We start from the raw sequence: 15,109 nt of genomic DNA, 5'->3' as shown, positions 1-15,109 counted from the left end.
TGATGGAAGATGGCAGAGTGTTTGCACAGAGCCTAAGCACACCCTCCCTCATACCTGAAATCAGCTCTCGGTGACTCATGACCAATACAATGTGAATGCTGCGTCAATAAAAAACGTCCGCGCGTGTTCAGTGCATTTTTACCTGAACATTTCCAACCTACGGTTGGCTGGATCCACGGCGTGGACCCCCGATACAGAGGACTGATGTGTTTCTCACACATCACAGCGGCAACGTCCAACCTTCACACCACACTCTGCTAGCAAGTCTCGGGAGACGGTGCTCCCACAATGCTTATGGGAATGCAAATTTCTGAACGACCACGCGGCACTGCGGATGGGGAGCCTAACGCATTTCCCTCTGACGTCTCAGAATGCACCTTTTTTGTAGTTTTCACTTTGGTGCCATGTAACCATTTTACAAAATTACAAAACTTTTTTTTGAGACAGAGTTTCTCTCTTGTTGCCCAGGCTGGAGTACAATGGCATGATTTCAGCTCACCGCAACCTCTGCCTCCCAGGTTCAAGTGATTCTCCTGCCTCAGCCTCCCAAGTAGCTGGGATTACAGGCATGCGCCACCACACCCGGCTAATTTTGTATTTTTAGTAGAGACGGGGTTTCTGCATTTTGGTCAGGCTGGTCTCAAACTCCTGAGCTCAGGTGATCCGCTCGCCTCCACCTTTCAAAGCGCTGGGATAACAGGCATGAGCCACCGCACCCGGCTTTTTTTTTTTAAAGGGCAATCTTTAAAACTCAAAAGCAAAATGAAACAAATGGGCCTCCATGGAATACTGAGACAGCCGCCTGCCCAGAGACGCTGCTTCGAATGACTTATGACACAGCAACTCAATACAGACTCTAAAAGCAAAGAAAACTTCGTCATCCCATAATTTGCCACGGATCAGACTCAGTGCTACTGACACTGTTCTTATGTACAGCAATGTCAACAGGAACCACGACTTTCTGTAGAAAGGAGACAGCAACATGGAAGTTGGGTAAGAATCTGAAATGCAAACATCAGTGTGAACCCACAATGTATTTTCTCTTAAAATAAAGCAAGGATCCCTCTGCTGTCACTGAAGTATTTTCGGATGAAACACTGGGCTGCGGGAAGAAGTGGAGGCAGGAATGAAACAGAACTGTCACTGGGCACCCCCCATCTTGAGCCACAGCAGGGCCCCAAGTTCTAATGTGCTCTCTCTCATCTGTCCAGGCTCAGAAATTTCCACCACAGGAAGCTGAAGAAGAGGCCAGGAACCTGGCATGTGCGCAGCATGCTGGGAATGGGGGTGCGATCGCCCAGGGAGAGTAGGTGTGGGAGAAGGCACTGCTGGAAACGAGGAGACAAGTCCCCCAGGCTGCCCACGGCAGGGCCGTCCATGGAACTGGAAGCCAGCTGGGCACCTGGCCTCTGTAAGCCTCAATTTCCTCATCTGATAAAGGGTGCCCTAGGGTTCCTGTGAGGGCAGCAGGGCAACCCCCAGGCCCCCAGGAAACACTAAACACTGCCCGTTTGTGGTTCCTGCCAGCATCACCATGAAGGGGCAAACACCTTATCAAACACGAGGTGTCCGTGACCGCCGAGGCTTCTGGCTGTTTGGCCATGAGGCCCAGGCCCACTTCTCCTATCCAGCGAGCCCCACAGGCCAGCCTCCAAAGGACCAGGTCCCAACATATGCCGCCCCATGCTCGGCTCAGCCCTGCACATGTCCCAGGCAGTGGTGAGGAACCCGACCAAGCCCTGGGAGCATGGTCACTGAGAAAGGCTCCAGCAAAACCAGCAAAGATGGAGAGGAGGGGCTGGGAGGATGAGATGGGGCCTGAAGGGAGGCAGCTCTGGTGCCTCTGCACAGCTCTGACTGATAAGACAGCAGGCCAATAGTTTACATCGTCAAAGAACAAAAGTAAATCTTTAAAAAAACCCTCACATTTTAAAAGAACCTGAAGCAAATGAACTATATACCACAGCTGACATAAACTCAAAGAAAAAATGTATTCCAGTTCACCTCAGAACATGGTATGTAGCCAGGCACGGTGGCTCACACTTGTAATCCCAGCACTTTGGGAGGCCGAGGCAGGTGGATCACGAGGTCAGGAGTTTGAGACCAGCCTGGCCAACATAGTGAAACCCCGTCTCCACTAAAAATAGAAAAATTAGCCGGGCATGGTGGTGGGCGCCTGTAATCCCAGCTACTCAGGACACTGAGGCAGGAGAATCACTTGAATCCAGGAGGCAGAGGTTGCAGTGAACCGAGATTGCGCCACTGCACTCCAGCCTGGGCGGCAGAGTGAGACTCCATCTCAAAAAAAAAAAAATTCCTTTATAATAAGAACATGGTATGTGGACCCTACATCTTCATAAGATGTACTTCCAAGAACAAAAAGAGCTTCGAAGAAACAGGTGGCCTCATCATCAGTGGCCTCATCATCAGAAGCCATGTTGCTGGTTTTTGTTTATTGTTTTTTTTTTTTTTGAGCTGGAGTTTCACTCTGTGGCCCGGGCTGGAGTGCACTGGCGCGATCTTGGCTCACTGCAACTGCAACCTGTGCCTCCCGGGTTCAAGCGATTCTCCTGTCTCAGCTTCCCAAGTAGCTGGGATTACAGGAGTGCCTGTGCCACCACACCTGGCTAATTTTTGTATTTTTAGTAGAGAAGGGGTTTTGCCATGTTGGCCAGGCTGGTTTTGATCTCCTAACCTCAGGTGATCCACCTGCCTTGGCTTCCCAAAGTGCTGGGATTGCAGGTGTGAGCCACCACAACCGGCCTTGACTTTTTGTTTTTTTAGACAGGCTCTCACTCTGTCACCCAGGCTGGAGTACAGTGGTGCGATCTCAGCTCACTGCAACCTCCACCTCCTGGGTTCAGGCAATTTTCGCACCTCAGCCTCTCAAGGAGCTGGGACTACAGGTGTGCACCACCATGCCCAGATAATTTTTGTATTTTCAGTAGAGACGGAGTTTCACCACGTTGGCCAGGCTGGTCTCAAACTGGCCTCAAGTGATCCTCCCGCCTCAGCCTCCTAAAATGCTGGTATTACAGGCGTGAGCCACCATGCTCAGCAGGTATTTTTAATTTTAAACCTACTCTATATATAACATAAAACAAATATGTTACCAGTGTTAGGAACCAAGATTTGCAACACTAAAAAAAGATAAGAGAGGCCAGGCACAGTGGCTCACGCCTGTAATCCCAGTACTTTGGGAGGCCGAGATGGGTGGACCACCAGGTCAGGAGTTCAAGACCAGCCTGGCCAAGATGGTGAAACCCTGTCTCTACTAAAAATACAAAAATTAGCTAGGTGGAGTGGCAGGTGCCAGTAATCCCAGATACTCAGGAGGCTGAGGCAGAGAACTGCTTGAACCTAGGAGGCAGAAGTTGCAATGAGCTGAGATTGCACCACTGCACTTCCAGCCTGACGACAGAGTGAGACTCTGTCTCAAAAAAAAAAAAAAAAAAAGAAAGAGATAAGAGAAAATCCCAAGCACGCCACACACATTAGAAACACCTGAGAGCACTCTCAGCATTCTCCTCTGGAACGGGCCAGAGGGCACAGACAGCCCCAGGACACCCTGCACATAGATGCAGCCCCTATATGTCAGCCTGCATTGAAGGGCCAGAGTTCCATGCCTAGACAGGACTGCCCTGAGGAAGCAGGCGGGGCGCAAGAGATTCATTCTCAGAGAGCCTGAAAGGCCCCTCAGTCTGAAGAAGGGGCCCTGTGAACATCAAAACAAAGATGCAATGGGCTGGGGCAGTGGCTCACACCTGTAATCCCAGCACTTTGGGAGGCTGAGGCAGGTGGATCACCTAAAGTTGGGAGTTCAAGAACCAGCCTGACCAACATGGAGAAACCCCATCTCTACTGAAAATACAAAATTAGCTGGGTGTGGTGGTGCATACCTGCAATCTCAGCTACTCGGGAAGCTGAGGCAGGAGAATCGCCTGAACCCAGGAGGCAGAGGTTGCAGTGAGCCGAGATCACACCATTGCACTCCTGGGCAACAAGAGCGAAACTCCGTCTCAAAAAAAAAAAAAAAAAAAGACGGGAAGGATGAAAATGCACCATGCACAGAGAAAGCCCCGTGTTCACAGTGACGGGTGGGGACAAAGCCCACCAGACACCACTGCGCTGCTTGGGCGCCCGTCTTCGTCTTTCACTCTGGAAACAGTCTCAAGGAAAGAATCACCTCCTAACTCCTCTGTACAACCCCCTCAGGACAGACAAGGGCTGGCGCAGACTGGGGCACACGCAGAGGGCACCTCTCGGGGGCACCTCCAGGCCCCACCAGCAGGGGACGCAGCCTCACAGACACGGGCCCCAGGCAGGCGTCCTGGCCTCTGAAGGGGGCATGGCAGCAGCCACAGCCTCTATGGTGCTCCAGTCTCCAGGTGAAGGGAAAGGATGCTTTCAGACAACACTCGGCCAAGCTCACAGTGCGGGACATTTAACAGACAAGTGGAAAGAGGTGAGGAGACAGCCCTGTCCCGTCCCCCAGCCCTACCCGTTTCAGGACTTGGGCTGTGACCTATATTTAAACAGAAGCAAACCAGAAAGACAGGCACACACCTGTCAGGCTGAGCTCGCGGGCGGGCCTGGCCAGCCTGACCCCTCCTGTAGCTGCCCAGATGGGGACTGCCACCTGTGAGGCCTCCACATCGGACCTCTGACACACAGAGCAGGTGCCCCTTCCAGAGTTTCAGCCTCTCTGGACGAGCTACCCTCACCTCCAACAAAGGAGGCAGTTTGGGAAAATGTTTCCATGCGTATTATTTCCCAGCTTCCTTTCCTAAAGGTGTCATCTGCAGCAGTTAACTCTCAACTGGGAGAGAAGCCATTTTCCTGAAAGTAGTAAGGACACCAGGGACAAAGTTCTGCCAGGCGAGCCACCCACGTTTCACGGCTGTGGCAGCAGACCAGACTAGGGCGCCCAGTCTCCACCCCGACCGCTTGCTGCAAACATTCAGCTTCAAAGTCAGTAACAACATTTCTCGTAAGCCGCACATGGAGGGCGATGAGAACTTTAATGTTTCCTTTTCAGGATAACTAGGAAGTGACCTGCCGAAAAGTAAGCAGCTGCGTACACTGGAGGATGAGGAAGAGGGCTCGCGACTCAGCCACCTGGCCCCCGGCCCACTCAGGAGAGCGGCCGCCACCCTGAACGCATCCATGACCCAGCGTTACAGGGGCTTTGCACTGCTGTTCCTTTGGGCACAAGGGTCATAACCTGCCCCACCCCCACCCACGGGACCCTCATGTCCAACACATGGGCCCCGACCCGCGGTCCTCCAAGGAGGTGAAGGACACTCACCTTCTCCCGGGGGATCTTCTTCTTGCCGCAGCCGTCACAAGTTAAGGGGAACTTGGGGCAGACCTCGTGGTGCGCCTTCAAAAGAAGGGATCAGGAGTGTGAGGGTGGAGGGCGGCACACAGTGCTCAGGCTGGGCAGCGCCGAGGGGCCGCAGGAGCACGTGGTCACCCTCGAGCCTCGCAGGACAGTGCTCCTCCCGGGCAGGATCCTGCCAGCACCACCCAGGAGCCTCGGAGATCTTAACGCTTTGTTTGTTCTGCCAGCTCAGGGCAATGCGAGGGAGACCCAAGCCACCAGAGGAGAATTGGAAGCCACGTGAAATAACGGCCCCGGTGAAGATGGGGAAACGCTGCTCCCGCTGGGAGGCGAGGCCGGTGGGAGGGCCTGGCGGATGGGCAGGGCTGGCGGCGTGCGGGACGTCTCCAAGACAGACCCTGACATGCTGCTGCGGAGGGCTTGGCACCCCAGATGTGCTACGGTCAGACCCGTCCATCTGACAGTTTACAGGGAAGTGCAGACGGGTCTCAGCGAAGTGGGGCTCCTGAAGGACAAGAGCCCAGGAAAAAAGATGCCATGGGCCCCAGAGGCAGAGAGAGACCCAGAGACATTTCCACCAAAGGCAGGAACCCAGTATGGATCGTGATTCAGATACACCAAGGCAAAGACAGACAACAGGGACACAGACACAGGCTGCAGGCCATGTGAGCAATCACAGCTGCATCTCAGACATGGCGCTAGCGACTAGCTCTGTGCACCGCAGAAATGCGTTCTCACCAACGCTTCGGGGAAGGCGAAGTCAGACTTGAGCAACTGTCTTGAGGGCAAAGCCCAGGCCTGGCAAGGACGGACGCACACCCACCACCGCACTCTCTACCTGATGCATTTAGACTTTTCTAACACAAAAATGTTTTTTTGTCTTAAAAACAAACTTTTTTTTAATTTTTTTTTCTTTTCTTGTTTTTGAGACGGAGTCTTGCTCTGTTGCCCAGGCTAGTGTGCAGTGGTGCAGTCTTGGCTCGCTGCAACCTCTGCCTCCTGGGTTCAAGCAATTCTCCTGCCTCAGCCTCCCAAGTAGCTGGAATTACAGGCACTCGCCACCATGCCTGGTTAAATTTTTTTTTTTTTTTTTTTTCCCGAGACGGAGTCTCGCTCTGTCGCCCAGGCTGGAGTGCAGTGGCGCAATCTCGGCTCACTGCAAGCTCTGCCTCCTGGGTTCATGCCATTCTCCTGCCTTAGCCTCCTGAGTAGCTAGGACTGCAGGCACCCACCACCACGCCCAGCTAATTTTGTTTTTGTATTTTTAGTAGAGACAGGGTTTCGCCATGTTAGCCAGGATGGTCTCGAGCTCCTGACCTCATGATCTGCCCGCCTCGGCCTCCCAAAGTGCTGGGATTACAGGCGTGAACTGCTGCACCTGGCCACTCCTGGCTAACTTTTTGCATTTTTAGTGGAGACAGGGTTTCACCATGTTGGCCAGGCTGGTCTTCAACTCTGGACCTCGTGATCTGCCCGCCTCAGCCTCCCAAAGTGCTGGGATTACAGGTGTGAACTGCCGCACCTGGCCACGCCTGGCTAACTTTTTGCATTTTTAGTAGAGACGGGGTTTCACCATGTTGGCCAGGCTGGTCTTCAACTCCGGACCTCGTGATCCACCCGCCTCAGCCTCCCAAAGCGCTGGGATTACAGGCATGAGCCACCATGCCCAGCTTACAAAAATGCTTTTGAAAGGCCTCGGCATTAACTTTACATCCATTCCCAGTTCTGCCAAGAAACATCCACCCGCGTGTCTCCAGGGAAAGGGCCGAGGGGGTGGAACGAGTGCAAAGGGGCCAACGCAGCCCCAGTGGCCAGCACGCAGCTCTCCAGCTCAGCCCCGCACGGCTGCAGCCACACAGGCTGCTGCTCCACCCCACGCACCTTCACGTCTGCTCCGCAGCAGGGCGCCCGGCAATGCCGGCAGCTCAGGCTTCTCTCCGGGCACTCGTGCTCCAGGTGGCGCTCCTTTTCACCAAGGCGGACCAGGCCTTTGCACGCGGGACATTCGGTCAGCATGAGCGGGCAGCGGCCTTCGTGGCAGCTCTAGCAACAAAAGGAGGAAGCGTCAGTAGAACTCGCGTGGGACATTCGGGCAGCCACAGCTTCACCCGGGGACACAAGGCGATGTAGCGCTGGCTTGGTGTCCGCATGCTGGTCCTGGGGGCCGCCCTCTGCAGATAGCTCTCAGGGCTCCCACAGGTGGGAGGGCAGGAGGAAATCGAATCAGTGTGTCCTCGTCTCCACTCTCTTCACCGAACACTGAGCTGAGGGGATGCTCTGCCATGAGGGTCTCTGTGTGGGTGCCTTGCCACCACCAGGCTCCCCGATCTGCCCCCTGAAACAGCCAAGTGCACAGTCCCTGCTCTGCGCCAGCGGGTCCCTGCCACACACACCAGCTCCTAACCGAGAAAGCAGGCCACGCTTGATCTGATGACCAAGCCCAACGCGGTCCAGGCTGAGTCTTGCCAGTCCCAGCCCCATCCTCATTGCAGGTGGGAGGTGTGAAGAGGTAGGGAACACGCACGGGAGATAGCATGCGGGCGGCTGGCCTCTGCCTCCAGCACCAGGAAGCCAGCAAAGGCCTGAGGCGCAAGCCCACCAGGCCAAGGTGCCAGGAGCTGGGTCTAGCTGCACAGCACACGCATCTGAAAGGGCCGAAGCTGCGAGGAAGACAGGCGAGGGCCAGTGACACACAGGAAGGTCACTCAGGCACCTACACGTTCCCACACACTGAGCCACCCAGGAGCTGGGCAGAGGCCCTGCCCTCCTGGAGCAGACAACCTGGTATAGTGACCACCGGTGCCAGAACACCAGGGAAGGCAGGCAGTGGAGGCAGGGCCGGGGAAGGTGCCACAAGATGCAGACTGCAAACTAGGGAAGCGGGAGCCGGTGCTGCAGGCTAAGCGTCAGGCGAGGCAGAGGACTGTGGACCGTCCACAGATGGCAGGGTGGCAAGGGAAAAGGACACAGAGGGAAAGGAGGCGGTGCCAGCTCCTCGCCACACCCAGGCCAGGAAGAATCAAGAATGTAGGATGCAGAACCCAGCCACCTCTCCAGCCCACTGCTGCCCCAGGCAGGGCTTCCCCGACCATCTTGAGGGCTCTGCCTGAATGTGAGGGGTCAGGACAGCAAGGTGACGGGATGTGGCTGAACCCTTCCAGGACTGCCTGGCAGCTGTGCTTCTCACAGACTCTAAGGTTGGGAAGCCGCAGCAGTCACAGGAGGAAGAACGGGGTGGCAGGCACTACAAAGGTGCTAGTGTAAGGGGAGAGAGGGCCGGATTCAGGATGTGTCTGGGGAGCCACGTGGACCTGCCGGCAGACTGAACGTGCCGCTTACAGGGACACAGAGAAGTCAAGAAGGACTCTCAGGCCTCTGGCCCAAGCCACAGGAGGTCCCACCTGCCTCCATAAGGGGCTGGTGAGGTGCAGAAATAAAACTAAACAGGGCTTTTTGTTTTGTTTTTTGAGACAGGGTCTCACTTTGTCACTGATACGGTTTGGCTGTGTCCCCACCCAAATCTCATCTTGAATTGCAACTCCCATAATCCCCATGTGTTGTGGGAGGGGCCTGGTGGGAGGTCATTGAATCATGGGGTGGGTTTTTCCCGTGCTGCTCTGATAGTAAGTCTCATGGGATCTGATGGTTTGATAAAGGGCAGTTCCCCTGCACATGCTCTCTTGCCTGCCGCCATGTGAGACGTGCCTTTCTCCTCCTTTGCCTTCCTCCATGATTGTGAGGCCTCCCCAGGCACATGGAACTATGAGTCCATTCAACCTCTTTTTCTTTATAAACTACCCAAGTCTCGGGTATTTCTTTATAGTAGTATGAAAATGGACTGATACAGTTACCTAGGCTGGAGTGCAGGGGTGAGAATACAGGTCACTGCAGCCTCGACATCAGCACCCACATAGCTGGGACTACAGGCATACAGGCACACACCACCACACCCAGCTAAATTTCTTTGTATTTTTGGCAGAGCCATCTTGGTTTTTTTTTTTTGAGATGGAATCTTGCTCTGTCGTGCAGTGGCACGATCTCGGCTCGCTGCAACCTGCAACCTCCACCTCCTGGGTTCACGCCATTCTTCGGCCTCAGCCTCCTGAGTAGCTGGGACTATGGGCGCCCGCCACCACACCCGGCTAATTTTTTTGTATTTTTAGTACAGACAGGGTTTCACCGTGTTAGCCAGGATGGTCTCAATCTCCTGACCTCGTGATTCACCTGCCTTGGCCTCCCAAAGTGCTGGGATTACAGGTGTGAGCCACCACGCCCGGAGGTAGAGCCATCTTGCCCAGGCTGGTCTTGAACTCCTGAGCTCAAGCAATCTGCCCACCTAAGCCTCCCAAAGTACTGGGATTACAGGCATGAGCCTCTGTGCCTGGCCAGAGTTAAACATGTCTTTGGGAGAAGTCTGCTATGACTGGGAACAGAGAAAGGGAATGGAAGTCAAAGGAACAGGGAGTTGAAAATCTGCTAAGTTTCTTCAATCATGATAAACATAAAATGTATCTTCTTAACCATTTTCAAGTGCACAGTTCTGTGGTATGAAGTACATTTCACTGATGTTATGTAACCATCACCACCATCTACCTCCATAACACTTTCCATTGTAGAAACCTGAAACCCTGTCCCTGTTAAACCCTAACTCCCCATTCCCCTCCTCCAGCCCCCAGCACCATCTACTGGCTCTCAATTTGACCACTCCGGGGACTCTGTCAGTGAATTCACGCAGTCTTTATCTTCTTGTGCCTAGCTTAGCTCACTGAGCACAACACTAAGTTTTGAGACAGGAGAGACTACAGCATATTCTGTACCGATGGGCACAACCCGGAGAGACGAGGACAACGTGCTGAGAGGAAGGTTCCTGAGAGGCCAGGGCAGCAGAGGACCTGGCTGTGGGGCCCTTCATGGGGTGGGGAGTGGGGGTCAGCAGCTCCATGGAGAGCTGGCTACAGCTCAGGAGCCCCAGGTGACTCAGGAAAGGTTAATGCTACTTCCCCCGAGAGGGGAGACCCTGCTCTGGACAGCACAGGCACTTGGGCTGGCTTCCATTCAACCTCCCCGGGGAGTGTTCCTCCCAAACCTTCACACAGGCACAGCAACTACTCCTTAGAGGCGCCCCAGGGCACATGGGCCCAGCCCTCCAAGACCTCCAGTGGCACTGGCCCAAGCTAAGCAGGCTAAAAGAACCAACTCCCTGAACCCAACAGCGCCTTGCACTCTGCTACCCACTGACGGGACGCGACCCAGCCCTCGGCCACACTAGTGTGTAACAAGCCACCATCAAGCTGAATCAAAGAGGAGCCTCAGCAACCATTATGACTTTTATGAAGCAACTATTCTGGCTTATGAAACCTAAAAACGAAAGCACAAATAGTCAATGTTCTTAGATTTAATTAAAAGACTGTTCTTTAGGCCAGGCGCGGTGGCTAACGCCTTGTAATCCCAGCACTTTGGGAGGCCGAGGCGGGTGGATCACGAGGTCAGGAGATTGAGACCATCCTGGCTAACACGGTGAAACCCCGTCTCTACTAAAAATACAAAAAAAATTAGCCGGGAGTGGTGGTGGGCGCCTGTAGTCCCAGCTACTCGGGAGGCTGAGGCAGAAGAATGGCGTGAACGTGGGAGGTGGAGCTTGCAGTGAGCCGGGATCGTGCCACTGCACTCCAGCCTGGGCGACAGAGTGAAACTCCATCTCAAATAAATAAAAAAGAGTGTTCTTTAAAACACAGTAAAATGGCCGGGCACAGTAGGTTCCCACCTGTAATCCCAGCACTTTAGGAGACCAAGGTGGGAGGATCACTTGAGCCCAGGAGTTTGAGGCTGCAGTGAGCTATGATCCCACCACTACACACTAGCCTAGGCAACAGAGCAAGACTCTATTTCTAAAAATAATAATAAAATGCTCATAGGTGAAATGATATGACATCTTCATTTGCTTTAAAATAAGCCAGAAAAGAAAAAAATACGTGTGGGGGGTTGAAGGGCTGAAAGTAGGCTGGCGAAGGCTGGCAGGTGCTGTGGGGCAGCATGTAGGCCTGTGGGGCAGTGGCATGCCTCTACTCTCAGCCTCACTGCTCAGATGCGCTGCATGCTCGAAATGTCAAAAATAAAATCTTTCTTGGCTGGGCGCGGTGGCTCACGCCTGTAATCCCAGCACTTTGGGAGGCCGAGGCAGGCGGATCACAAGGTCAGGAGATTGAGACCATCCTGGCTAACACGGTGAAACCCCGTCTCTACTAAAAATACAAAAAAAATTAGCCGGGAGTGGTGGTGGGCGCCTGTAGTCCCAGCTACTCGGGAGGCTGAGGCAGAAGAATGGCGTGAACGTGGGAGGTGGAGCTTGCAGTGAGCCGGGATCGTGCCACTGCACTCCAGCCTGGGCGACAGAGTGAAACTCCATCTCAAATAAATAAAAAAGAGTGTTCTTTAAAACACAGTAAAATGGCCGGGCACAGTAGGTTCCCACCTGTAATCCCAGCACTTTAGGAGACCAAGGTGGGAGGATCACTTGAGCCCAGGAGTTTGAGGCTGCAGTGAGCTATGATCCCACCACTACACACTAGCCTAGGCAACAGAGCAAGACTCTATTTCTAAAAATAATAATAAAATGCTCATAGGTGAAATGATATGACATCTTCATTTGCTTTAAAATAAGCCAGAAAAGAAAAAAATACGTGTGGGGGGTTGAAGGGCTGAAAGTAGGCTGGCGAAGGCTGGCAGGTGCTGTGGGGCAGCATGTAGGCCTGTGGGGCAGTGGCATGCCTCTACTCTCAGCCTCACTGCTCAGATGCGCTGCATGCTCGAAATGTCAAAAATAAAATCTTTCTTGGCTGGGCGCGGTGGCTCACGCCTGTAATCCCAGCACTTTGGGAGGCCGAGGCAGGCGGATCACAAGGTCAGGAGATCAAGACCATCCTGGCTAACATGGTGAAACCCCATCTCTACTAAAAATACAAAAAAATTAGCCGGGAGTGGTGGGGGGCGCCTGTAGTCCCAGCTACTCAGGAGGCTGAGGCAGGAAGAATGGTGTGAACCCGGGAGGCGGAGCTTGCAGTGAGCCGAGAACGCACCACTGCACTCCAGTCTGGGCGACAGAGACACCATCGCAAAAAACAAAAAACAAACAAAAAGAAACCTTTCTCTTGGCACTCGGTACTTGAAATCTCCAGTGGGACCAGGGTTGCCCTGCAGCAGATACATCTACACCAGCACCATCTGTCTCAGTCTTCTCCCCACCCACAGCAGACACAGTTAAAAAAAAAAAAAATCAATATTTATTCAGCCAGAATTCAAACTAAACATTTGACGCAAATACAGTCGTCATCCCTCTGAATGTCACTAGAATGTCCATGAGGCCGAGCATACTTGGCTTTTCCTGGCCTTTCCGCTGCTCGTGCAGCCAGCCTATGTCCTCTCTGGAAAGTCTCCCCGCACCCCCGCACCCAGCTGCCAGAACGAGTAGCTCAGGGGCCCGCTGCGGAATTCAGTTCTGCTATTGGCACTCAGCAAGCACTCCATCAACATTTACCTAAAGTTTTAAAATTATTCGATTTGGCCAGGTGCAGTGGCTTATGCCAGGAATCTCAGCACTTTGGGAGGCCAAGGTGGATGGATCACTTCAGGTACGGAGTTCAAGACCAGCCTGGCCAATGTGGTAAAACCCCATCTCTACTAGAAATATAAAAAATTAGCCAGGTGTGGTGGCAGGCGCCTGTAGGCTGAGGCAGAAGAATCACTTGAACCTGGGAGGTGGAGGCTGCAGTGAGCCGAGGTCACGCCACTGCACTCTAGCCTGGACAACAGAGCAAGACCCTGTCTCAAAAAAATAAAAATAAATAAATAAAATCATTCAGTTCCTAGAAAGGCATCATTGCAAAGGACAAACATTCAAAAGCTAAGCAGGATTTTCCCCTTTTCCAATAAAGTTCCGACCATCAAGGAGGAAAGGCAGCCTTAGCCTCAGTACTGTGTTTACAATAAGGCCCCAACTAGCAGCACACTCCGAGCACCCAGAGAGCAAAGAGAGGCGGCTCCGAGGGGCAGAGCTGGCTCTCAACTGTATAGATAGGTTGATTTCCGTCCCCATGTGTGACATTTACAGCCAGTGAGAGGTTTTATCAACAAAATCAAAGGCCACAGCCAAGCTATTCCAGAGCAGTGCCCGCCCCTCCCACATGACCAAACCCGGCTCCTCTCAGGGACTTTCCAGAGCTCTCAAAGGTGCAGCCAGGGACTTTCCACCCTGAGTGCCTGCAGGACCGCATGGTGCCCCAGGCCAGGGGCTGGCCATAGTCCTTGGCCCTCAGCCGGAGGCCCTCATAATTGTCAATGTTGCATCCCATGAGCCTGGAGGTGGTAGAGACCCCAGAGGACTCAGGGTCCAGTGCAGAGCTGGGAACTATTATCCCACCTGTCCCCCAGACACTCCTCAGTCCTCTCAAAGGGTGGCATGGCGCATAGCACCCCTACTCCCTGCAGCCAGCTGGTACCCCAACCCTCCCAGGGAGACCCTGACCCTGGGCCACCTTCCCAGGGAGCCATCTCCCTTGCAGACAGCACTGGGCAATGACCAAGCTGCATCTCTTTCAAGGAGCAGGGAGTGGGGGGTACGATGCCATGTGCCACAGCCGATTGTGCAGCAGAGCCACACAGGAGCCTAGAAAGCTTTGCATCGCACGTCGTGGCTGAGGGCGGTCTGGCATCTCTGCCCACAGAGGTAGGAGTCTCACTCTAGGGCAGCGCCCTGAAGCTACCGCTCTGTGTCCAGGATACAATCCCCGTGCTAGGGAGGAAAGCACATCTTGTTCACCCCAGACACAGCTGGGGCAGTTCTTCTGAAAAAACGAAACTTGGAGCCCAAAGACCACAAAGCAGAGTCTGTCAAAAGATCGAGGGAGGTGTGGCCAGGCTCACAGGGCGGGGAGTGTGTGAGGAGAAGAGGGATGCGTGGCCAGGCTCACAGGGCGGGGAGCGGGAGAGGAGAAACCCACAGTAATGCAGGTCCAATTCCAACCCAGCCGGTAACACCCCAGGGTCTGGCTGAGCAGGAGATCCCAGCTCCGGCCCGGGCAGGAAGCTCCCCTAAGTGCAGAAAGCCAGGATTCTGAGCAAACAGCCCTCACAGCCTCACCAACCTGGGGCTGGATTGGATGGCATCAAGGTACTGCCTCACTTTGAGATTCCAATGTATGACTCGGTACTCACTGAACAATGACCCCCGTCTCCTCCATTCTACTTCCTGTACCCATGGATCTGATGACTCTAAGGGTGGCCCCTAAGTGGAATCACAGAGGATCTGTCCTTTGGTAACTGGCTCATGTCACTCAGCACACTGTCCTCAGAGTTCATCCCTGGGGAGTGTGTGTCCAAATCGCCTTCCTTTTTAAGGCTGAATCATATCCCACTGTGTGCACAGATCACACTTCCCGTGTTTATCCATTCATCCGCGGACACTGGGCTGCCTCTACCTTTGGGCTCTGTGGACAGTGTTACTCCAGGAATCCTGTACAAGGATCCCAGAGAGAAACCTCTTAAAGGGCATTCATTACAAGAAGGAAGACTGCATAACTTGGCGAGCTGTAGTGGCCTCGACTAGCTCTCTCAGCACCTCCTGGCCTCTACACTACAGGTGAAGTTTCCAAATGCCTAAAAGGTGATGTGAGAATCACACTGAAATCCCCAGTGCGCCAGTGCAGGAAGGCGCGCACGGCTCGCCCAGCACACAGGGACAAACCACAGCCAAGTGAAGTGCGGGCCACT

At 53.8% G+C, this 15,109-nt stretch overlaps 1 protein-coding gene across 6 annotated transcripts in view; it reads right to left on the bottom strand.

The window, feature by feature from the left end:
* TRAF2 (TNF receptor associated factor 2) overlaps positions 1–15,109 on the bottom strand; it is a 41,606-nt gene that overhangs the window by 11,289 nt on the left and 15,208 nt on the right. For all 6 annotated transcript variants that reach the window (XM_031014630.3, XM_055350202.2, XM_031014631.3 and 3 more), the window contains 2 exons: positions 7,226–7,387; positions 5,309–5,383 (listed from right to left, as the gene is read on the bottom strand). In XM_031014630.3, the coding sequence (XP_030870490.1) occupies positions 5,309–5,383; positions 7,226–7,387 (237 nt within the window). The remainder of the gene's footprint in view (positions 1–5,308; positions 5,384–7,225; positions 7,388–15,109) is intronic.

This window comes from Gorilla gorilla, chromosome 13 (assembly GCF_029281585.2).
Source record: "Gorilla gorilla gorilla isolate KB3781 chromosome 13, NHGRI_mGorGor1-v2.1_pri, whole genome shotgun sequence".
Taxonomy (NCBI): Eukaryota; Metazoa; Chordata; class Mammalia; order Primates; family Hominidae; genus Gorilla; species Gorilla gorilla.
The sequence above is the reverse complement of the archived record's forward strand: the minus strand, read 5'-3'. Positions and strand labels throughout refer to the sequence as shown.